Source organism: Schistocerca gregaria, chromosome 7 (assembly GCF_023897955.1).
Source record: "Schistocerca gregaria isolate iqSchGreg1 chromosome 7, iqSchGreg1.2, whole genome shotgun sequence".
NCBI lineage: Eukaryota > Metazoa > Arthropoda > Insecta > Orthoptera > Acrididae > Schistocerca > Schistocerca gregaria.
Window position 1 is genome coordinate 452,754,645 of NC_064926.1, and position 25,672 is coordinate 452,780,316.

The 25,672-nt window shown below is 38.0% G+C and overlaps 1 protein-coding gene across 2 annotated transcripts in view; it reads left to right on the forward strand.

Annotated features, from left to right (window-relative positions):
- LOC126282197 (RNA-binding protein 33-like) overlaps positions 1 to 25,672 on the forward strand; it is a 225,594-nt gene that overhangs the window by 94,193 nt on the left and 105,729 nt on the right. For both annotated transcript variants that reach the window (XR_007551347.1, XM_049981730.1), the window contains exons 7-8: positions 14,325 to 14,472; positions 23,552 to 23,796. Coding sequence is in view for 1 of the 2 variants with exons in the window: in XM_049981730.1 (XP_049837687.1) it covers positions 14,325 to 14,472; positions 23,552 to 23,796 (393 nt within the window). In the remaining variant the exon portion in view is untranslated. The remainder of the gene's footprint in view (positions 1 to 14,324; positions 14,473 to 23,551; positions 23,797 to 25,672) is intronic.

A 25,672-nucleotide genomic window follows, 5' to 3' on the forward strand; every position in this document is an offset into this window, starting at 1 on the left:
ACAGGACATGAACACAATCAATTGATCAACTTCCTTGACCTAAGAATAAAAAGCAGTAACACCACAAATGAGTTTAAAATTTACAGAAAAACTACGACCTCAGATAACATTATTAATGCAAATTCCTGTCATCCAAAAAACACTAACATGCTTATTTTCACACAGTGATTAACAGATTACATAAACTACCATTACAACAACCGGCTATTCAGAAAGAACTTGAAACTCTCAAATACATAGCACAACATAACAGTTTTGATCCCAGTATAGTCAGCCAAACACAAGAGAAATATAAAAATCCCACACATGCCCAAATTCATGCTGACATAAAATTAATATGAGGAACATCAACTAAATGGAAAATCACATATATACTACAAATACACATAAGAAATATATCAAACAAACTAAATCCACTATTAAAAATACTACAGTGAGATTTGCGAACCGTACTGCACACAACATAAAAACACAAATCCATTCCAATAAAACAAAACCACCAACATACATATACCCAGATATCTATAAAACCAGTTGTAACAACTGAAAAAAGTCTATATAGGCCAAGCAGGAAGAAATTTTCTAATTAGATGTCGAGAACACACCAGAAAGAGTAACGCGCGCGCGTGCGTGCGCACGCACGCACACACACACACACATACGAATAAGATAAATATATAACCATACAACATCTATGATTTTTCTCAGGTAACGTTGTCAAAGTTATAGAAAATCAAAATTTCAAAAATTACTCAATAGCATCTACTGTGGAGAAAGAGTATATATATAATAAACAAAAACAATTCACTCATTATTACAAATAAAATATGCAGAAATATTTGATAGCTACAACTTCAACGATGTTATATGGAAGTACATACTCACACACTGTTATAAACCAGTCAGATATATAATGTAAAAATTTTATAAGCTAAAAGCACTATATAATTGCATATCCCTTGAAAATGCAATGCAGCCGAAATAAGTTTATTGCATAAATGTACAACTCTTGAATAAAGCTTCAAAAAATAGCAGTATCCTAGTACAATAAATATATATAAAATGTTTTTAAATGATCCACATGATGGTAATGAATGTAGTCTGATAACATTTGTTCTCCTTGGAACCTTCACATATGGATAAGTTTGTTATGATGCAGTACACAGAATTAGGATTAGTCTGAAAGGATGACATGTTGCCAGTTTTGTGTCCAATGTGTTGCACCACTGACAGCACACCTCTCTCTGCTGCTGTGACAAGGGAAGACATGACAATGTTCATCATGCTGAAAGTCCATGGTTCTCCGGACCTTGTTTCACTGCTCTTTGGGTACTTGCCTTGCCTTGTTGCAAGCAAGCCCATTACCTGACTCAGGGTTCCTGACATGGATATATGACACTGCACAGCCAAGTGAACTGTACGTTTGTCCTCTTGGGCACTAGTCACACGGAACCACTGTCATCCTGCAAGTTTGTCGAGTTTGGTTCGTCCTGCTGAACCAGTTGATTTAACATTAATATGACAGTCATGAGACACCCAACCACGAATATCACAGAATGGTAAACCACATCTTGACCGGCCTCCATTGTGTAGCTGTTGAATTTTTGACATGTGCTGCTAGAAGTTTATCCTTCTTATATGAGACAAAACTTGATCGTCTCACAAAGAAATAAAATTTCTGAGTGGGATTAAATGCTACTGCTTGTACATACTTTGAGAATTTGCATTTAGATGTTAATCATTTGTATATCCAACAGTACAGAGCATTTAATGCCAGATTGACTTTTTTCACATACCATCTTCATGGTGTCAAAATTTTAATGGCAAACAGTATAAATAATGGGAAGAGTGAAAGGAACAGTTCACCATACAGTGGAGGCATTGACACATCGATAAGCATCTAAATGAGGCTGAGAACTTTTCTAACAGGACATCATTTCCACATTTGACTGTAAAATTATTTATTTATAAAAACCAATATTGTAGTTTCAGCCTTATAGCCATTATCAATTGGAATATCGTGAACTGCAAAAGCAGATCATATACACACAATTATATTTGAGTCGTGTCGTGTTTAGCAGTTATATAATAAAATAAAGTCAAAATTAACATATTGCTCACATTGTGCTTCAGCATATATCAAAATAATAAAAACTATCTGACATTTATATCGAGTGTTGACAAAAAAAAGTGTCAGATGTTTTGAGAGGTGGTAGTAACCATCAAGACAATGAAAAAAAGTCCAATAAATATGGGTTCGGAAATGCATGCAATCTGAGATTGTTACATTTGTCCATAGTGGTTGAAGACAATAACTCCACCTCCTTGACATGCAAGATAAACATTAAGGAGACAAATACTGTATGGGCACAGTCATAGCCTTAGTGATCTGTAAGCAGGGTTCATTACTCTGCATGTCTTTTTGTATTGACATTCTCTGGTATTAACATCATTCTGAGCATTGGGTAGTTGTGTTGTCAGCATTGTGTTATAGGTGCTGTAGTCTCAGACTTGTTAGTGTGTGTTATTGTGCAGTAAATTTCTAGCAGTGCTGGGTATGTGTTGTAGAGTAGTATCAGCTTTAAAAAAATGGCTTAATTGTTATGTTTACTGTTGTTGTGATGTGCATATTGCCCTCTACATAAATGGTGCAGTAATTTTCTTTTGTCTTCCACATGTTAGCAATGGGCATGTACTAATTGACAAGTGAAATGGTAGATATGATTTTCTGCTACAGTTTAGCAAATGGAAGTAGTTGTAAGCCTGTGCCATCTACACGGAAAAATATTCACATCACACAGTACCATCTGATAAGCTGTTCGGCTAACTATTTCAGCATTTCAAGGACACAGGTCCTCTAGCACCACACAAGGTGAACAGTAGGTGGTCTTGATCAGTCCACACACCTCAGATGGAGGAGCATGTTCTAAATCTATGACAAGGTGGTTTTCACAAGAGATGACATTGTGAACTTTCATAACCAGTGTGTGGCAGTTGGCAGCAGCAGAAGGCATGAGTCTCCATTTGTCTGGTTGGTACTTCATGAGCAATTGCTGCAACCGTACCATCTTCAGTGCAACAAAGCACTAAGGCCAGAAGATGACCACAGCAGATTGCAGTCCTGTCAGTGGCTCTTACAGAAGTGTTCTGCAGATCTACTACTTTTGCCGAAGATTTTAGTGACTGACGAGGCAGAATTCACAAGAGATGGCATGTGACGTTCATAACCAGCATGAGTGGGCTAACGGAAATCCCTGTGCACTTGCAGAAAGAGTGCATAAACAAAATGTATTTCCTTCCTTGTTGGCCTTATCAGCAAAGATCACAGGTGTGGTTTATGCACTGTCATGCACCAGCACATTTCCTTTGCAGAGTGGGTGAATATCTGATGCTGACATTTCAAGATCGCTGGATAGGTCTGAGGGGCCCCACACCTTGACCTCCCTGTTCCCCAGACTTCAGTCCCCAACATATTTGGTTCCCGTAGGATTTTTATTATGGGGATGCTTAAAGGCATTAGTCTATGCCATCCCAGTCAGTGATGTCCAAATAGTGCAGGATTACGTTTTCAATGCATGGCAGCTTACGATGACAACCAGGTGTATTTCAATGAGTGGTGATTTGTTATTCCAAGGGAGAGAGGGATGCATTGCCATGGACAGAAATCATGTTGGACACCTCCTATTACAAGTGTGATGAAAGGACATCAAGTCGAACCTTCCCTATGAACATGTGTGCATATCTCAGAAAGTAAGTTTTGAGGACCCATGTTTATTGGACTTTATGTTCTTGTTTTGGTGGATACTAACACCCCTCAAAATCTTCAACACTTTCTTTTTAGCACCCTGTATATGTAATCAGCACATACATATGTTGGCTATTTCAGTGCAAGAATTGGTCTATATCAATCAAGAACGAACTATGAACGACATAAAAATGGTATAAATTACACATGCAGTTAGTGGTATTATCATCTTTTACAAAAATCGCAGCAAACCATTACGTGTGTACACTGTATAGGTGATAAATGAGGCTGTTGGCAGGAAAAAAAACACATTCTCGTGTAGTATTCTGTATGCTGTCGTCATATATCATGCGCTACAGAGTAAACATTTCCTATCTGAGTGAATTAATAATTATTGTAAGTTAGTTGACAAACATTCGGTATTCTGCTGTATAATAGAACTGTACCATTTAAGGAAGGAGATGGGTATATCATTTACCAAGGCATGGCTTAGTAAAAGTCGTCTCCCCTAGCTTTGCATGCTCATAACATCTAGCAATCTGGGCAGTAATAATCATGTAGACCCCATTACTCATGCATACATTGCAACAAAAACACTGAATGTGAACTTCACAACCACATAAAACCATCTTTTGTGACGTTGCTTATTAAATATACTGAATTAATAAAAAAAATATATGCTTACAGACACTGAAAGCGAAATTTATGGGAGAAATACTCAGCAGGTGTGAGGTAAGGTGGTGGCCTGTCCCCGATTCTTTTTAATAGTGTTTTAGAAAAAACTGTGCAACTTTGGAAGGAAAAACTGAATGAATGTAAGATTTCACAAATAACGTTGGGAAAAGGAAACAAAAATATTGAAATTAACTGTCTCACATTTGCAGATGACATTGCTATACTTTCTGAAAATGTGCCACTTTCTATATCAAAAATTAATCTTGTAGATGCAATAGCCAGTAGGACTAGCTTAAGAATTTCTGTATGGGGAAAATAAATTACAAACATTAAAAATATGCTGCCACTTTCTGATAACAGCCAAATTGAAAAGGTTAAAAAATTTGAATACCTTTGGGAGACAGCAGTTATGGAGGAAAGGATTTGTAAAATGGGAAAAGCATGTGGTTTAACTAAAGATGTTAACAATAAAAAATGCCTGTCTAAAAATGCAAAAAAAAGGTGCATTCAATACACTAGTGAAGGCAGAATCTCTATACAGTGCAACGTCACTTAACAAGCACCTCTCATAAGGTGCAATTCACATAACATGTGGGGGGGACTCACTTCGTGAGCGATGTTTTTGCATAATGAGCAACAACGATTAAGTGGATTTAGTGCGATGACACCAGCTGCTCATGCAGCGAGAGCAATGCTCAACAATATGAACACCTTTCATTGTTGGCAGAGGTATATGAACAATGTCTTTTGTATGCACTGCAGTCTGGGTTTAGTGCTCTTTCTGCTATCATCTCAGTGCAGCTTGTGGTCACACATTTTTCTAAACTTGTGTTCACACAGCGTTTTTCTTTGTGTGTAGACTTTAATAATCTTCATATAAATGTCCCTAAAGGTAAAGCCTCAAGAAGACGACACAAGAGAAAAAAATGACCTTAGGAATGACACACAAAATCACTGAAAAACGTGAACGTGGTGTGAATGTTGCTGATTTAGCACATACTTACAATCGGTCTACATTAATTATTTGCACTATTCTGAAGAACAGGGACAAGATTACAGATATAGATGCTTCAAAGGGAGTGACAAGAGTATCTAAACAATGGTTTCGTATTCTGGCTGATGTCGAAAGGTTGGTCTGTGTATGGATAAATGACAAGCAATTGTAAGGTGACACTATTAATGAGAACATCATTTGCGAGAAGGTGAGAATGAATTTTGCCAACCTTGTTAAGAAGCAGCAAGGGTCATCAGTGGCCAAAGAAGTGTTTAAGGGAAGTTGTGAGTGGTTCAAGAAGTTTAAGAAGAGAACCAGCATCCACAGCGTTATGAGGCACGTTGTAGCAGTCAGCTCCGCTACAAAAGCAGCAGAGAACTTCGTCAAAAATGTCAAAATGCTTGTAGATTCTGAGGGTTATCTGCCGTAACAGGTTTTTAATTGTGACAAGATGGATCTATTCTGGAAAAAGGTGCTGAAGCTTACCTTCGTAACAGCAGAGGAGAATGCATTACCCGGTCACAAGCCAATGAGAGACCACCTTACACTGCTATTATGTGCCAATGCAAGTGGTGATTTGAAAATTAAACTGCCGCTTGTTTACCATTCAGACATTACACAAGCCTTTAAGAAGTTTAAAGTGCAGAACAATAGGTTAAGTGTATGTGGAGGCCCAATAACAAGTCTAGGGTGACATGCAATCTTTTTTGTGATTGGATCAATGAAGTGTTTGGTCCTTCAGTGAAAAAATATTTGCTTGATATGAATCTGCCACTCGATGTCTTCCTTGCTATGGATAACACCCCTACCCATTCTCTAGGCCTACAAGACTACGTTCTTGAAGAATTTCAGTTCATTGAGATCAAATTTGTCTCCCAACACCACTCCGTTACTCCAGCCTATGGACCAAAAAACAGATTATTTCTAACTTTAAGAAGTTGTGCACTAAAGCACCCTTCGAGCATTGCTTTGAGTTGACTGACTTGAATGAGTTGAATGACTGACTCTGAGAGAGTTCTGGAAATAATACTTCAACATCGTTACCTGCATCAGTATGATCGAAAAGATGTGGCAAGGGGTTACCAAGAAAACTCTCACTTCTGCTTGGAAGAATCTTTGGCTGGAGTGCATTGTCGAATGTGATCTGGGGCATTTGAGTGAGTACCTGTGAAGCCTGTAGTCAATGAGATTGTGTCTTTGGCCAAGAACGTGAGACTATAAATGAACAACAATGATATTGATGAGCTTGTGGAAGATCTCAGCCAAGAAATGACCACCAAAGAGCTTATGGAGTTGTAGTATGTTTTATAGCAGGAAGTTGTGGTGAGGAGTTCTTCAGAGGAGGAGGAGGAGGTGGTGGTGGTAAAGAGAAAGCAGCAAATCTTCTGGCGCAACAAGAGAAATGCTAATGTGGAAAGCATGTGAATTGGTTGCATTGTACATTGAAAATCACCGCTTCCAGTAAAGCAGTGGGTAGGTGCACTACAAATTTATTTTATGAGAGTACTGTGCCGCAGTTTTGCCAAATGTTGAAGAAGCATAAGCAGAAACAAATGACTATAGATAGCTCGCTAGTAAAAAAGAACTGGTTATGTATCATGAATAATAAAGTGTGTGTATTGTATGTATAATTTTCTTTGAATAAGTGGCATGACAAAGCTAAAACGTTCAGTATTTTTTCTGCATGGAACACATTACCATATTTTACATTAATTTATAGAGGATAAATTGTTTCACTTAATGAGTATTTCTCTCTACGAGTAACACTCTTGAACAAATTATGCTTGCTACTCAAGGTTCCACTGTATACAAGTGAATATTTAGCATTAAACTATAAATTAGAAATAATAAAAAGGCGAATCATTAGGAATGTATTAGGCCCATGAGAAACTGTGGAATTTCGTAGTAATGACAAAATGTATTGAAATATAAAAGACTTCTATTTTTTGGACATTTATATCAAATTAAAGACAGTCGATTAACCAAACAGATCTTCAAAAGTTTGTGGCATAAGAAGTCAACAAGAAGTTGCATCCATAAAGTAGAAAAAAATTATACGAAAGCTGAAGGAGCAACTGACAGATAAGTGTTAACTGACAGAGAGGTGTTCAGGAAAAAATATTGAATGTGGAAGGATTTCAAGGTAGGAGAGTGAAAAAAAACTGGTCTGAAGTGGTCAGCAGACAGGAAGAAATAAGATAGCGGACAGACGAAAGAGCCCTAGAACAAAAGAACCACCAAGAAGGAACCTGTGGTCCTTAGTTGACCATTTGTATATATGCATCCTAGGTTATTTCCCACTTCGTATGAAAGATTTCTTCTACAGGAAAAATAACACTGTAAACTACATTCTAAAACTGTAAGACACTTGTGCAGATTTATTCATACAACCATTGGTTTTCTCAGAATGCTTAGGAAAACACTGCCGTTTGGGCTGCTTTGGTAAGACCGATTTAAAACACAGTATTCATGAAGATTTTTAAAATACATTACTTACATTTAACGTACAGGCATTGTGAATACAAAATACATGTGCATTCAACACAAATCTCCTTCATTTTCTTAAGGAAGATGGGGACAATACAAAACAATGATAACAGTGTAACTACTATTCATGCTACAAAACTAGAATACACACATTTCAGTACATGTTATTGCGTCTCATGTGTGTTAGTATTTATAAGTCAGTTTAGAAAGCATTGCACTATTATTGACTTATTGCTATATAAGGTGGCACACATTGTGCGTGTTCATTTTATATAGATGTTTCAAAGTTGTTAAATTATGTAACATATTTTAGATGTGTGTATAATAGTGCACGTAACATCTTCCTGGATACGAAATAAATTGGTATAAAGTTGTCCATAACATATTCATATATCTAATGTGTTAATTTCATCCCCATCGATGCGCAAGTCGTCGAAGTGGCGTCAAATCGAAAGACACGCACCCAGCGAACGGTCTAGCTGACTGGAGGCCCTAGTCTCACAGCATTTACATTTAATAAGAGACTGTGTCAGTATACTGTGATAATAATGACTTAAGATTAATTCTACAGTGTACCCACATGTTCAAAAGCCTATAAATAACATGGGGATAGGTACCTGATATAAGAATGGTTCTGTTAATGGGTCAGTGGAATTGGGGAGAGGGTTGGACGGGGAAAGACGCACTCACTTGAGTACAACCTCACTTCTGTTACCTTTTATTATTAGCACTAATGCTGACTAGGAATTATTTGAAAATCTCGTGTTTCGTAACTGTGCTTGCTTGCAGCTTGCTAAATACTCATAAAGTTTGACAGTGGGGCCATTCAAATGTAAGAAATGTTACCATCATGGTTTTTATCTGATTTTGTGATTATGTATTTATTGTGTAATTTGGACACTTCACATATTCTTAATGTATGGAGTAGTAGCTATATGTATGCGCCTTTATGAATATTTATATTTGCTACTTCTACCTGGTGATGAGTAGCAATAATCAAAATTACTATTGAAAGAAATAAAAAAATTAATTATTTGACAGCCTCAAGTGGAAACAATCAAGTTATATAATTACATAAAGGCTGTGGACCACTCCAGCACAAATTATAGGATGGGATATGCCTATTACTTAAGTAGAATGTGTGGGGTGGGTGCATTGTATAGGTCTTGCACCTGGATCTTCCACAGGAGTGTGACTCATATGGTAAGGAATTGGACGTAGTTGTGTAAGGATGAACTAAGATATTTCGTAGATTGGGTGGGCAATGAAGTACCACTTTGGGAGGTGTGGGAAGGATTTAGTAAATTTGCGTGTGCAGCTTTATTATAATTGATTTAAAAGTGAAAGGAAAATTAATTGTATTTTGCTCCACTGATTTTTATTTGTTACTATGGAGAAACCCGTGTTTTACGTTTTCATGTGGTCCAGACCCCAAAACTGTAAAATTCAGGAAAATGGTAAAAACCCCAAAATATAAGCAAAAACACATGTACTTGGCAAATATTATAAAAAATCACAGTCCTCTCCGATACTTTGTATAAAATCTGTCTAAGTGGAGGGAATTAAATGAACAATACAATGTTTATAGTATAATTTGTGGTAATGGATTTCATCAGTTATTAAAAAAATTAAGGATGTGTAACAGCAAGGGGAAAAAAAAATTTAAAATTGGTACAAGGTAATCAAGCATGTTTTCCAACATGCTACGAGTACAAATTATACATGCAAAACACGCGTTTTTGAGAGATCATCCTTTGTGTTCACCCAGAAAAAAGCAAAAATTGCTGAACATGTTGAATTAAACCAAAAGCGTCACAGCAGCTAAGTGGTTAAACCATAAACATAAATGCGGATAACTGCTTGATGAGAGATTTTGTCACCATTGCTGTTATTGTTTAATGCTTTTCTTAAAAGCTACGCTTCATATGCTCACCAATGTTAAAGTGTTATTTTAGACTTGATGAGAGATAGAGAGACGTGAAAATATGAGTTTACTTCCCCAGTTGATGTTACAAGCTTATTAGAAGGTGGCTCGTTAAATTCCTGCACTGTGTAAAATGTAAAAACTCAAGTGCTACAGTTTTGCTTCGTGCCCTTTACCACTGCTACCAATCTTTACGATCTGCAGTGTGTAGTGTGTGTGGTGCAAAGTATATATGTGAATAGTGTATGTAGTTGTTGCACCTGTATTGTGTAATGTATGTAGTTGTTTCAATTGTATTGTGTCAGAATTGAAAATGAAAATCTTTAAAATGTGATATCACAAAACCCTTATTCTATTTCCGTTTGACATCTCTGTCATAGCACATCATCTACATAAAGATATATTTTCAGCACTTCACAAAATGCTTTCACCTCTGCATGCACTCAGGTTGTTGAAGGGTCACTCGTCCTCTCCACACATGCAGTAGGCAAGCTCTTTTTATATGTGTTAGTGTGGTGTGGTGGCAGTGCTGACTATTGGTTGACTTTAACAGGTTGCCAGCCAGTAAGAGCTCACTAGCCAGAAATAGGCGATGTTTCCTTGCTTATGACCGAGCATATCCTTCGAGACTCAGTGTTAGAATTTAAAAGATTGACAGTTGATAGTGTTACTGAACACAGTACATTGGAAATACATGCAAAAAGACTAAGTGGCACAAGAAAATATGGTGGCTGGATCGCTTTGTCACCTATTGGCTTGGTCCGGAACATTTTGCGTTGACTGTCTTGTTTTTTCATTAGCGATGCAACCTAGCAGTAGTTGTATCATACTTGTGCTGTGAAGCTGAATGCTGCAAATTGTCTTGTCAACACCGACCATGGATTATGCCACCATTTCCTCTCTGAAGTCTCCCCCTTCACAATGGCCCAAAATATCCCCTTAACTCTGCCGCCACCTGTGTTTCGAACCATTTGTCTTTTGTGCCACATATAACTCATTCAGCCACGTCAAATGTCAATGGGAAGAAATTGGGATGTAATCAAACGAGATGTTGAGTAAGAACCTTACATCTACATCTACATCTACATCCATACTCCGCAAGCCACCTGACGGTGTGTGGCGGAGGGTACCCTGAGTACCTCTATCGGTTCTCCCTTCTATTCCAGTCTCGTATTGTGCGTGGAAAGAAGGATTGTCGGTATGCTTCTGTGTGGGCTCTAATCTCTCTGATTTTATCCTCATGGTTGCTTCGCGAGATACACGTAGGAGGGAGCAATATACTGCTTGACTCTAGAAATTTGTTGTTCTCGAAATTTTAACAAAAGCCCATACCGAGCTACTGAGCGTCTCTCCTGCAGAGTCTTCCACTGGAGTTTATCTATCATCTCCGTAACGCTTTTGCGATTACTAAATGATCCTGTAAGGAAGTGCACTGCTCTCCGTTGGATCTTCTCTCTCTCTCTTCCATCAACCCTATGTAGAACGGATCCCACACAGTTGAGCAGTATTCAAGCAGTGGGCGAACAAGCGTACTGTAACCTACTTCCTTTGTTTTCGGATTGCATTTCCTTAGAATTCTTCCAATGAATCTGTCTGGCATCTGCTTTACCGACGATCAACTTTATATGATCATTCCATTTTAAATCACTCCTAATGCGTACTCCCAGATAATTTATGGAATTAACTGCTTCCAGTTGCTGACCTGCTATTTTTTAGCTAAATGATAAGGGATCTATCTTTCTTTGTATTCACAGCACATTACACTTGTCTACATTGAGATTCAATTGCCATTCCGTGCACCATGCGTCAATTCGCTGCAGATCCTCCTGCATTTCAGTACAATTTTTCATTGTTGCAACCTCTCGATACACCACAGCATCATCTCAAAAAGCCTCAGTGAACTTCCGATGTCATCCACCAGGTCATTTATGTATATTGTGAATAGCAACGGTCATATGACACTCCCCTGCGGCACACCTGAATTCACTCTTACTTCGTAAGACTTCTCTCCATTGAGAATGATATGCTGTGTTCTGTTATCTAGGAACTCCTCAATCCAATCACACAATTGGTCTGATAGTCCGTATGCTCTTACTTTGTTCATTAAACGACTGTGGGGAACTGTGTCAAATGCCTTGCGGAAGTCAAGAAACATGGCATCTACCTGTGAACCCGTGTCTATGGCCCTCTGAGTCTCGTGGACGAATAGCGCGAGCTGGGTTTCACACGACTGTCTTTTTCGAAACCCATGCTGATTCCTACAGAGTAGATTTCTAGTCTCCTGAAAAGTTATTATACTCGAACATAATTCGTGTTCCAAAATTCTACAACTGATCGACGTTAGAGATATAGGTCTGTAGTTCTGCACATCTGTTCCACATCCCTTCTTGAAAACGGGGATGACCTGTGCCCTTTTTTAATCCTTTGGAACGCTTCGCTCTTCTAGAGACCTACGGTACACCACTGCAAGAAGGGAGGCAAGTTCCTTCGCGTACTCTGTGTAAAATCGAACTGGTATCCCATCAGGTTCAGTGGCCTTCCCTCTTTTGAGCGATTTTAATTGTTTCTCTATCCCTCTGTCGTCTATTTCGATATCTATCATTTTGTCATCTGTGTGACACTCTAGAGAAGGAACTACAGTGCAGTCTTCCTCTGTGAAACAGCTTTGGAAGAAGACATTTAGTATTTCGGCCTTTAGTCTGTCATCCTCTGTTTCAGTACCATTTTGGTCACAGAGTGTCTGGACATTTTGTTTTGATCCACCTACCGCTTTGACATAGGACCAAAATTTCTTAGGATTTTCTGCCAAGTCAGTACATAGAACTTTACTTTCGAATTCATTGAACGCCTCTCGCATAGCCCTCCTCACACTACATTTCGCTTCGCGTAATTTTTGATTGTCTGCAAGGCTTTGGCTATGTTTATGTTTGCTGTGAAGTTCCCTTTGCTTTTGCGGCAGTTTTCTAACTTGGTTGTTGTACCACGGTGGCTCTTTTCCATCTCTTACCATCTTGCTTGGCACAAACTCATCTAACGCATATTGTACGATGGTTTTGAACTTTGTCCACTGATCCTCAACACTATCTGTACTTGAGACAAATTTTTTGTGTTGAGCCATCAAGTACTCTGAAATCTGCTTTTAGTCACTATTGCCAAACAGAAAAATCTTCCTACCTTTTTTAATATTTTTATTTATGGCTGAAATCATCGATGCAGTAACCGCTTTATGATCGCTGATTCCCTGTTCTGCATTAACTGATTCAAATAGTTCAGGTCTGTTTGTCACCAGAAGGTCTAATATGTTATCGCCACGAGTCGGTTCTCTGTTTAACTGCTCAAGGTAGTTTTCAGATAAAGCACTTAAACAAAATTCACTGGATTCTTTTTCCCTGCCACCCGTTATGAACGTTTGAGTCTCCCAGTCTATATCCGGCAAATTAAAATCTCCATCCAAAACTATAACATGGTGGGGAAATCCACTCGAAATATTTTCCAAATTATTCTTCAGGTGCTCAGCCACAACAGCTGCTGAGCCCGGGGGCCTATAGAGACATCCAATTACCATGTCTGAGCCTGCTTTAACCGTGACCTTCACCCAAATCATTTCACAATTTGGATCTCCGTGAATTTCCTTCGATACTATTGCACTTCTTATCGCTATAAACTAGCCTCCCCCTTCACTGTCCAGCCTGTCTCTGCCATATACATTCCAATCTGCGTTTAGGATTTCATTACTGTTTACGTCTGGTTTCAGCCAACTTTCTGTCCCTAGTACTATATGGGCGTTGTGACTGTTTATTAATGAGAGCAGTTCTGGGACCTTTCTACAGATGCTCCTGCAGTTTACTATTAGCACATTAATATTGTTATTCCCTGTTGCATTTTGCCTACTCCTACCATGCTGCGTCTCAGGAGGCATCTTGTCGGGCCTAGGGAGGGAATTCTCTAACCTAAAAAACCCCATGTGCACACCTTAATTGAGGTAAACCTTATTAGGAAAAATTGTAAAATCAGGACATTTTTTAGCATTGATCTTTTCACAGAGGCTATGAATTGAGGGAGAATCATGAAAAAAAGTAAAATCAGAGAATGTAAAATTAAAGTTCCACTGTAATTGGTATCCTGTTAATTTAGGATATTATCAGTTAACAACTGACTAGTGTCCATAAAGACAAATTTACTAGTACTAGGTTTGAACATCCAATATCTGCTCTAACTCACTCAATGAGCTGCAGTGAGGAGGGGGGAGTGTGTGGGCAGGCTTTACACTGAAGGTGAACTCCTAATTTTGCATTTTCGCATAAACAAATCATTGTCAGTAATGAAAGAAGTCATAAGTGGGAGAAAAAATCTTAGCATCAACTAAAATAAATACTAGTAGAACAAAGTTAAGTTTGTTTGCTTTTTATGCTTAAGTATGAAACATTTTGATTCAGTAGCAATTGAAGTATCCATTAATATATTAACATGTAAATGTGTTTTTGTGGTACTGCCCGCAGCAGCAGCAGCAGCAACATTATCAACAGAAGCTACAACCATTCCACTCATTCCAGAACTCTGGACCCCATTTTGCTCAGATGCAACAACCACCTCAGAAGATTCTCATAAATCCACATTTCAGAGGTGCTGTACAGCCCCACCCAGATGGTAAGTGCAAATTGTATATATATTTCAATTTGTTCCTAGAACTATTCCAAACTTGAGTCTCCGAGTATTTTGTAATAAAACACTTCGAAATTATAAAATCTATTTATTTTGTGTAAGCATCATATTTCAGTTCCACACGTTAGTCCAGTGTCCACATTTCGATTTAACACTGCCTAATTTGGCAGGATTGCTACCCATCTTCCATAAATGAGGCAGTGAGTGATTATTAAAAACATGGTCGAAACTGCACTTAAGCCTTTATCTGTCAGGTGTGGAACTGTGTATATAGTTGTGATTACCTTTAAAAAATATAATTTTGTGGCTTGGTATCATTATAAAAAAGTTGACAGCTTATACAAAACCTGTGCGAAATCATAATGTATATCCTTTTCCCTGTAACTGAGTGGGAGAAAAAGTAACGAAATCTTTAAAAAGTTATCAATCACTTAACTTTTTTCGTGTTTGTTCTCATATATTGTGTCCATTGCACGTGCAAGATAATCAACGATTAATTTTATTTTCTTATGCTTACTGATAAAACAGTAATAAAGTCAGTTATAGTGTGCGCTATTGTTGATGTGTTAGCTAAAGGGGAAATTGAAGGATTAACATTCAATTTTTTCTTGTCTATATAGATAAACAATTACAGTATTATGAAAAGGATAGTTTCTACTCGCCATATAATGGAGATGCTGAGTCACAGGTAGGTACAACAAAAAGACCGTCAGAAAGTCAGCTGGAGAGAGAGAGAGAGAGAGAGAGAGAGAGAGAGAGTGTGAGTGTGTGTGTGTTTTCGATAATGGCCTTGTTGGCCTATCTACAACTCAGCATCTCCACTATATGGTGAGTAGCGACTATCCTTTTCATAATATTGTTACATTCCATCCTGGATTTTCAATTGTTAGATAAACAGTTACATTGTTATGTGCAATATTTTTGCTGCCACTGTAGTCATCTTCATCAGATACTGCAAATTATGCTCTGACACGTGCTTGCTACCAGCATTTCAGCTGAATATAGGAGATATTCAGTAGCAAACACAAGTTAGTGTAATTGGATAATGAGTTGAATAACATCAGATGGGATATAGTAGGGTCATCAGAAGTGCTCCATGTTTCAGACATACAGGGATCTCAGATAGAATATCAAACAGATTAAAAAAAATAAACAAAAGATTTTCATGGAAAATCCTTCAAGTCTATGCACTAACAACATTATATGCTGCTGTGAAGGTATAATACCTCTTTGAAGGAATGCGAAAGCTGATATATGATAGAAAATCTTAGCCCAAGTCATTGATCAGAGATTTTAATGGAAAAGGAGGACAATAATGAAATAAGGATTTTCAATGAGAAAATTTGAATATAATAGCAAAAATTAATATGACTAGTGCACAAAACTTAAGGACAAAAGTAACTTTCTCGTGATGTGTCACTGCAAAGTAACATAGCTCAATGGAACTTCGAGCACAGGGTCCCAGGTTCGATTCCCGGCGGGGTCAGGGATTTTCTCGTGCCTTGAGATGAAAGTGGGAAGATTGGACTGAGCAAATGTTTGGAATCTGTAGGGGTGCTGATACCACGCAGTTGAGCGCCCCACAAACCAGTCATCATATCATCATCAGCATCAATGGAACTTGCAGCCTACTTAAAAAAGAACTGTTACTGTATAGTACAGAAGGTAACTGATGGAGTGGGAACATGCAGTGAGATGAACAGAAATGGCACCTTTTTTCAAAGACAGTAATTACACTAAAGTCTCATTGATTTATGATGGGACCCTAGACATCACAAATGGCAGAAAAAGGTACTTAACCGCATCCCACATATACTCAAAGGGATCTCAATCGGGAATGCGAGCAGGGCCGTCCATTTGCTACACATGCTGTTGTTCCATGGGCTCCTCCGCTTCTGCTGTTCACTGTGGTTGTGGATTGTCATCCATAAAAATGAAATTGGGGCTGAATGCACCCATGAAAAGATGCATGTGGGATAGGAGTACAGTGTCACAATAAAGTTAACTGGTTTGTGTACCATGATCAAAAAGATGTGGATGTCAGTATGTCCATGCACCATTATGCTTCCCCGCACCATGACACCTGGAGCACCAAAATGATCATGTTCAACAACATTTTGAGGTGCATTACATGTTTCACTACTTGTCATATGAAGGTACATCCAGACTCACAACTCAAACTGAATCTGCTCTCATCCACGAAGAGTACACGACCCAGCTGCTTGTTGGTGCAGTCCTTTTGCTCTTGGTACCATCACATACAGAACATGCAACATGCTGGTCATCAGGTAAAGAAACCAACCCCACGCATTCGCTATGCCTCTGTGGAGAGAGAGATTGCGCGCCTTGCAGTGCTGTTAAATGTAGTTGCCATGGCACCCACTATTTGACATGGGTTCTTTCTTGCCTGTTGCACAATTGAGTGGTTATCATCTACTGTAGCTGACCATGGTTGACCACTTCCTCTCCTTCGTACAGCAGTGCCCATGATTCAGAATGCTCCCCCTGCATGTGGAACAAAGCTGCAAGCAGTACCAAACTTCTGGGATACACTTATCACACCGGTCTTCCTCCCAATTTTCCGATGATTCTTCCCCATGTAAAGTCATCCAAATGTTGTCTTCGACCCATGTTGTAATGAAGAACACAGTGCACGGAAACTGCTTGCTGATAGACACACTGTCTTTTCCCATTCCTTCAAGTGTTGCTGAGCCATTAACATTTGATGCTATACTCATGCTGACCTCACACTTTCACGATGTAGTAAATCTGTTGCATTACTTTATCTGGCTCATTCGTGAGTTTTGCAAAGCAGTGTACGTTGATAGAATTTGTCAAAAGTAATATATTTATGCTTCATACATTCTCACAGAAAAAAAACCACAAATAGAAAAGGGACTCAGCAGGGACTAACTGGAAATAAGAAATGAAACTGAATGTTCTATCAAACATTAGAGAGATTGTGCATGATGTGACAGTCCTGAACTGCTTTAGTTCATCAATTGATCACAGACTTCTGAGATGCTGAGTAAAAATAGAAGTAAAGCTGAAATAAGCAAACTCACAAGGCAAGAAACCAAGACGTTTGGATTATGATAAATTATTTAATAATAAGGGCTGCATACTAGATTAAATTAAGCAATCAGTTTAGCATCTTGGAAAAAAATCAGTATTATGTGGATATAGAGGGAAGATCCAATTATTTAGCATAAGTACTCAGGAAAGCAGTAAAAGGTGTTAGGGGCAGAGACAAAAGAACAGAAAACTTCAAATGGAGCAAGGAAGAAGAGTGTGCAAGCAAATGATAACAGAAATATAGTAGATTACACTGTATTAAACACAATTGCTTGGAAATGTATTTGTGAGGATGTGAGAAAATAAAATGAAAATGCCATTGGAGAAACAATGAAAACTGTAAGAGCAGGCAGAACACAGAACAGAAATATGTGTTTATTGGATGTCACTTTGCATTAGTTAATAAGGCAGTAACAAACAAATATGGGGAAAATCTATCAAGTGTTTGAGGATTCCTTTAACTGTTTGTATAATTCAGAAAATGAATAAGACTTGTTTATTATTTTTAATGTCCCATTTTCTAATGTAAATCCCTCAGCATCACCTGATTCAATTTGACTACACTCCATTACCCATGTTTTACTGTTGCTGATATTCATAATCTCTTTTCAAGATGCGATCCATTCCTTTCAATTTATCTTCCAGTCCTTTGCCATTTCTGGCAGAACTACAGTGTTATCAGCAAACCTTCAGATTTTTATTTCTTCTCCCTGAACTTTACTACCTTTTTCAAAATTGTCCTTGGTTTCCTATAATGCTTACTCAGTGAACAGATTTTAAACAACACAGTCGATATGCTACAACTTACCTGCTCCCTTCCCATTTAGGGTTTCCATTTCGTGGTCTTCAACTCGTATAACTTCAATCTGGTTTCTGTACGAGCTGTAGATAGATTTTTCACTCTCTGTATTTTACCCCTATTTCCTTCACAATTTAAAAGAATTTACGCCTGTGAGCATTGTCAAAAGCTTATCTCATATTTATATCTACATCTTGTATGTACTTTCATCAAGATCTAATATGATTGAATAGATAAAAGGTCTATTCACCACATGCTAGCAGGAGAAAACACACACAAAAGTTATGGAAATGTGCAAGCTTTCTGAGCCAGTGGATCCTCGTTTTGGCAGAAGGGTTGAAGGGGAAGAAAGAGGAATGAAGAAAAATGACTAACAAGGTTAAGGAAACAGAAAGAGTTATGGAGAAGGTACCAGGAACCCTGGGTCAGGCGTGACTTTCTGGAGCCTGGATGAGAAGGGAAGAGTGACTGTTGGGGAATGCACTGGACAAGTTTTGAAAATTTGGGAGCTTAAAGGTGGAATATAGGGTAAAAAGAAAGACAGAAATTACTGACAAAATGTCGTGCAAGTGCTTATATGTGGTAGACGTGTGAGGTGGGGTGGTGGGGGGGGGGGGGGGGGGGGAGGAATAGTAACTGGAAGGCCAGGTGGGTGAAGAGAACTAAGGATATGTTGAAATGCTGTTACCACCTGTCCAGTTCTGAGAAACTATTGTTCGGGGAGAATACAGAAGACGTGTGTGGTGAAACTGGTACTGAGATCATGAACTGTCATGTTGTAGAGCATGCTCTGCAACAGTATGTTGTGTGTCATCAATATACACCCTCTGTGTACATCCATTCACCCAAACAGATAACTCGGTGGTAGTCAGTGTTCAAAGAATACATCTGCATCTACCTGACGGTGTGTGGCGAAGGGTATTTTGAGTACATCTAGCAGTTCTCACTTCTATTCCAGTCTCGTATATCAAAAGTAGATGACATACAAGCTCATACGCACTCACACAAATGCAACTAACACACACATGACCACAATCTCTGGCTGCTGAGGCCAGACTGTGATCATGTTAGTGTTAGTTGTGTGTGTGTGTGTGTGTGTGCGTCATTTATTTCTGATGAAGGCATTTTTGGCCTAAAGCTTACCTGCTGACAGTCTTTTTCTTGTGTCTATCTGTGAGTCAGCACCTCACTATGTGGTGAGAAGCAACTACCCTTTTCATAATATTGTCATTTTTCCATCATGAATTTTCCCTTGTTTGATTTGCAGAAGTCTCTTTTTTTTTTCATTATGTCCATTACACTAGTCAACAAATTTAAACTTTTTTTCTGCATCTGGTTTGTAAATGAGTGGATTTACCTAATTTTGAGGTGCTGAATACACTGGTAAAATCAGTCTTTCTCTATGGCCCCACATTTCCAGGATACACAGGAGAATAAAAAACGGTAATAGTGAAAATTGACACAATTAAGTCAAACAAAAATACACATTGAGAATGTTTGAAATCAATACTATTTTGTAAGTATATATGGGCATGATGCCAATAAAAGTTCCAGATTAGTTCAGAAGATATTTTTGCCTTTAATCGTCTTTGGTTTTTTAAAAATGTCACGACAGATCTCTTCTTTTGTTTGCCGTTTCATCACTATCCCTAACAAGACCCCAGCAGTAGTCACCCATCATCAGAGGGTTTCAGTGGCCTTGGTAATGGTGTTCCATGGTAAGAATGTCTTGTTGAAAGTGTTCACCATGCTCATCGCTTATGGCTCCCAAATTTTCTGGGAAGAAATCAAGGTGAGAATGTAAAACGTGAATTTCAAGTGACATTTTACACCCCATGTTGTTATAGTTGTTCAGCAGAGGCCATTACTTGACTATATAGTGGTTCTTGGTGTCATGACTGCCCCAAAGGCACAAAAAGCAGCAGTATTTCGTGAATCCAGCCTGTAAACATATAAGGAGTGCAACAACTGTTAAATCACAGCAGAGTTGCCATTCCCGATCCTTATATTTGATTGCCTCTAACAGCAAAGCCATGGTTTCATAGGTTTCTTTCATGTCTACTGCGTAAACCAAAGGTACTGATGGAACTGCATTGCCATTAGGCAGAAGCTTTCAAACTGGTTTTACTGGAGTCAGTAAATAGTCGCCACTCCTGTGGATTATGTTGTACCAGACCATTGACATATCTGCATACACACATTGAATTCTGCATATTGAAATATTGACCAAAAGAAGCACCTCTTGATCTGAAACAGGAAATTTTTGTCCCTGGAGCTAGAAGGTTCCGTTGTTGCAGTCTCGACTCCAAGAGTTCAGCTTTCTGTGCCGAAAGTTTTAGATCGTGAACCAAATTGTTCAATTCCTTTTGATTAAAGAGCTGAGGTGAAATGTCATTATATTGAGGGCAGTATTCTATATGTTCATTACTTTCTGATTCACTTGACATGGTGTCTGGTTCCATCGCTTTCAAGTTACAGACAGGAATAGGCAACCACTCATCATGGGGCACAGGCAAATGCACTGAAGATATATTTGGATAATTTATTTTATGTCTAGTTTTGCTTGAATGTCCCGAAATATTTGTAAGACAGAAGTAACAGTGTCAATAATGATCATTAGGCTCACACCGCTTCTTTGCAAATCAAAAGCAAACAAACATCAGAAGAGAACAACAGCAAAAAGAGAAATACTGCATACAAAAAATAAAATAAAACTTTAAAAACTCAAAAATGGTATGTGCTAGAACATTTTGGAAAGTATATTCGGATTATATACACCAAAATACATACTAGTTGATGTTTTGAAGTTGCCAAGCTAGTATTCTGTACACCATTACTAATAGTATGTTAAACTGGGTCAAATCAAGTGGCGATATGTATGCTGTAGGTTATACAGGGTGTATACGACCCAGGACAACCAGGAGATCCAGGAAAAACACGGGAATTTTTTCATGTGGGAGAAAACCGGGAAAAACCCGGGAATTTTTTAGAATTCAGGGAACGTTTCATTGTTTTAGTTTTCAGTTAAATTTTTGTGATTTTGACTGGTAAGAACCAATACTCCAACAAAGGATATTACTGTATCCCGCGTCTGCAGGATAATACTGCAGCAACAAAACATTAACAAGAGGAAGAAAATACTAAAATAAAACTTAAGTCGCAAAGGAAATCTGCCATATACAACAACAAAACGTAGAGATTATACAAGCGTCTGCCAACAGCAAAGAGTGTCCATGGTTTTAGAAAGACTATGCAAAGATTCATAACGACAAATTGCCTCCGATGAGCGTAATGTGACAGCTGTTGACATTAGATTCGTTTGAGCAGTTGTGGTTGGGCTCTCGTGCATGCACAGTTGAGTCGCATATGGGTAATAGCTTCTCGCGCTTCTGGCTACGGATGTGTGGCTGGGCACCACTAGCCACTATCTACTATTGCCCCGGTTCAGAAATATCGTAGATCCGGGACTGATGCACAGAGCAGTCAGAGTTGTAGTGGGGAGGCGGGGAATCTCCACGACCTGTGTTTATGTTTAGTGATTTTGCTGTTTCCTCTTCATTTATTACTCTCACATCAAATTAAAATAAAACGGATTTCTGTGGCCGAGAGCTATCAAAGGAATTAAAATACGTTCGCATAATTACAGAAGGCTAAAATATGTTATTTTCAGGTATTATTTGCACCTTTCTATCAGTCAAGCATTAATCACCGTGCAGAACAATGAAGTTATTTTTGTCGCTTTGTTAAAGAGATTTGGCTTTTATTAATCTTTTGCCCTGAGGCAGTCAATTTATTTGAAACGAAGTGTTTAATTTCACACTGTTGGCTAGTTTCAACTGTTCATTGCATTTCAAGTGCACGTTTTCCATCTTCTAGCTCGCATGGCATTAGGCCATAATAAAGAACCAAACATGAGATAATACAGTACCGGTACTCAAGAAAATTTATATCCGAATCTGGACATACGGATGTGCACTTTAAGCCCAATTATGCATTTTAGTATGGTTCACGAAATTCCGATCAACTTGAAGTGTCCTCTAACTTCTTGTTTCTTTTGTGACATAGTGCAAGATCTTTAATATTTTACACGTACGAACATGCGGGCTTCCTGTGTCGTCATAGCTGTGCAAGAGCGGTGGTGTCTGTTATCTGGCACTCTCTGGCAACTGCTGAAAAGAATCAGTTTCTAACAGGTCGCGGGAAAACATTGCGGATGGCGGTTTGTAAAGTGTTACTTTCAAAGTAAATTTTCTTTTACACAAGCTGAACTATATGCGAAAATGTACGATGAATTTCCTAAATCACGGAGCGTTTGCCTTTCAATTAAAAATCAACTCTTCGAGGACTACCATGTAGAAGAATTTCGAGCCCATAAGATCAGACATTTATGTCATTATTTAAAATTTTACTGGCACATGTGTGTGATATATCTTAAAGTGTAAAACTTCTAAAAAAGATCAACATTATATATGGAAGCTTAGCTTCTATTGCAGCTTATTAATCTTTGAGAGTATGATTATATGTAAAACCTCTGTTTTGCTTGTAGCAACACTATGTATATTAATTTAAACCATCAGCTTTTCTTAATTGTGTGTTCACGCTACTTAAGAGTGACCTTGCTATTGGCTGAGTACATCACGTGTCCTATGCTGTCATCAGCTGGCGGGATCACATGATATGAACTATGACTGGCTTACAAAAGCGCATCGCAATCTCGATTTCAATGCCTTGGAAAGTAACATGCGGTGTTTCGTGGAATTCGAATTTATATTGTCGTAACACGAAAATATGCAGCGCACATGTTGCTGCTGCATATCAAAGATCTTTTTCAAACCAGTCCCCCCTCCCCCCCCCCCCTCCCCTCAACTTTCGTTTTCTGTAGCGCCGGAAAATTCTACGTCGGCGTATAAAACCATAAACATTCAAAAGACCGATAAGTTTTACAGTTCCGATGAAAGTATGCTCTCACACAACACGGGAAAAATGTATTTTCACCTGGGAGAAAGTGTATTTTCAACTGAGAAATCTGGGATTTTTTTTTCCTTGTCCATGTATACACCCTGTTATCTTATTTAATTTTTGTCAGTAATTTTTGATTCTCTGATTTACTAATAATGTGAATGACTTAAATAGTTTAAATTTTTTACTTATGTTGAGGGTTCTAGATGAATTATTGCTGTTATCTTCCAGCGCGGCTCATATGGGACCGGGAAGGAGGAGTAAATAATGGTTTTCCTCAACGTATGATGGGAAATGAAGATTATGGTCAGATGCCACATGGAGGATTTGATGGACCCTTCCAGCAAAATCCAAATCCTCCCAGCGCTGTGCTTCCTGATGGCCTCCACCCACACCATCACCATCAGAATCAAAGTTACCCACCCCCACTGCATGCATCGCAACAGCAGCCACAATACTACAATGAAAATTATATGGTGAACTTAATTTTTAGTTCATTCCTTATTCCAGCCAAAGCATAGGCAGAATTATAAATTCATTTTTTTTTTTAATTTTGCATAAGTGTCTAGCTGCTGGTTTCAAAGTAATGATTCTCTTTTGTAAGCTAGGTGATCTGGAAATGTATATAACATTTCCATATTCTGCATAACGTTCACACCAAGTGCATCTACATTTTGTAACTGTATTCCAATTTGCGTTGTGTACTTAATGTTTTTACTGAAATGAATTCGTTGTGAGAATTTATTTACTCTGTCAAGTATAGCAGCATATTGTGAGGATTGATGGTGTAAATCTACACTGCTGTATCTACGTTGTATTCAGATTGTTGCACAGGTAACGTCAGATTTGGTAATGGTGCTTGAAACAAAAGTAAGTTAATGGAAAATAAGAACTATTCTTATGTCTCCTACTTTTTGCCAATGCTGAGGCTACAAAGAAACATTTAATTTGTTGCTAATAAGCCTAGGTTCATTACATTATTTTTTTGTGTGCTACATCAGCGGATTATAGTACTTCACAGCATCAGTTCTTTCAGTGCTTAGTCAGGAAAAGATGCCAAGTCTCATGAGCGGCAAAGTAAAATATTTCTTCTTCTTCTTCTTATTCTTCTTCTTCTTCTTCTTCTTCTTCTTCTTCTTTTCCAAGTGCTTCGGGGGACTCGGAAAGAAATGAAAGGAGAAAGGGTAGATTAGGGTTTAACATCTTGTCAAAGACTTGATCATGAGGGACAAACATAGAAAAGTACAAACCCAAAGTAACAGTTCGATTCTTTACATTTTGGGAGCATCATGCCCACTATTGCATAATTTCCTTCGTGCAAGTGAGTGCAAATGTGTATCTACATGGTTCATTTGTTGGAATTACATCACCAGATGTACATCTCTCTTTCCGTCTTTAACTGCAGTGAGTCATTCATTTCCTGTACCCAGTTACATTGTTACATTTATTTTTCTGGCTGCTTCTACCATGTTCTTATAAAGGTAAAAGTCATAAAGGGAAATTTTTATTTTAAGATCACAAGATTTTCTAACACTCAACTGTCTACTTGCTGATAAAAGATTCAGTAATTGTACATTTTATTCATAAAATCCAATTCTCATCATGCCCAAATCTGACATTTCATGTGTAATAAACTAATATTAAAGTCCCGTACAGTTCATACATCACTAAGTAACTTTGTGACAAGTTTTTTGTTTAAATTGTTGACAAAAGTAATTGCTACATTGTATTATATCAATATATTATTTTCGTGCAGCTTGATCCACAGGCCATTTAAAGGCTCGCCAGTTTTATCAGATTGTACACATGTATTGTTTCTGCACTGTGTTTGATAAGAAGTAAGGAATGGAAAAAGCTATAAAGAGGAAACAAACCAATAAGTGAAAAACCAAATGAAATAAATTGAACGTACATGTGTGGGTATTTATTTTGCACAGTAAAGTAACATATTACTTTTGTATTTAACACCAAACAATGAAATATAACTCTGCACATGCAATGAGGCATATAACATAATGATAATATAATGTAAACTAACAGGGAAAAAAGAGCACTGCCTAAACGGCCTATGAAATCAAATGAAAGCATTTCTTTCCTACGGAGCTGCAATCGTTTTGCACATAATAATTAAGATGTGTTGGATTGTGTTTTAATTACAAGTTTAAAGTAAAAATACATGATGCTGCTGCTGTTATATGTAAGCAGTATGGCATCTGTAGGGGAAACGAGCATGCTATTTATTCTAGGTAGCTAGTAAAAGTGAACTGTCATTTCTTTACATTAATTGTTGCAGTCGTGTATTTCAGAGCAACAAATGAACGTGTGCAGATTAATATGACAAATAGTCATAAC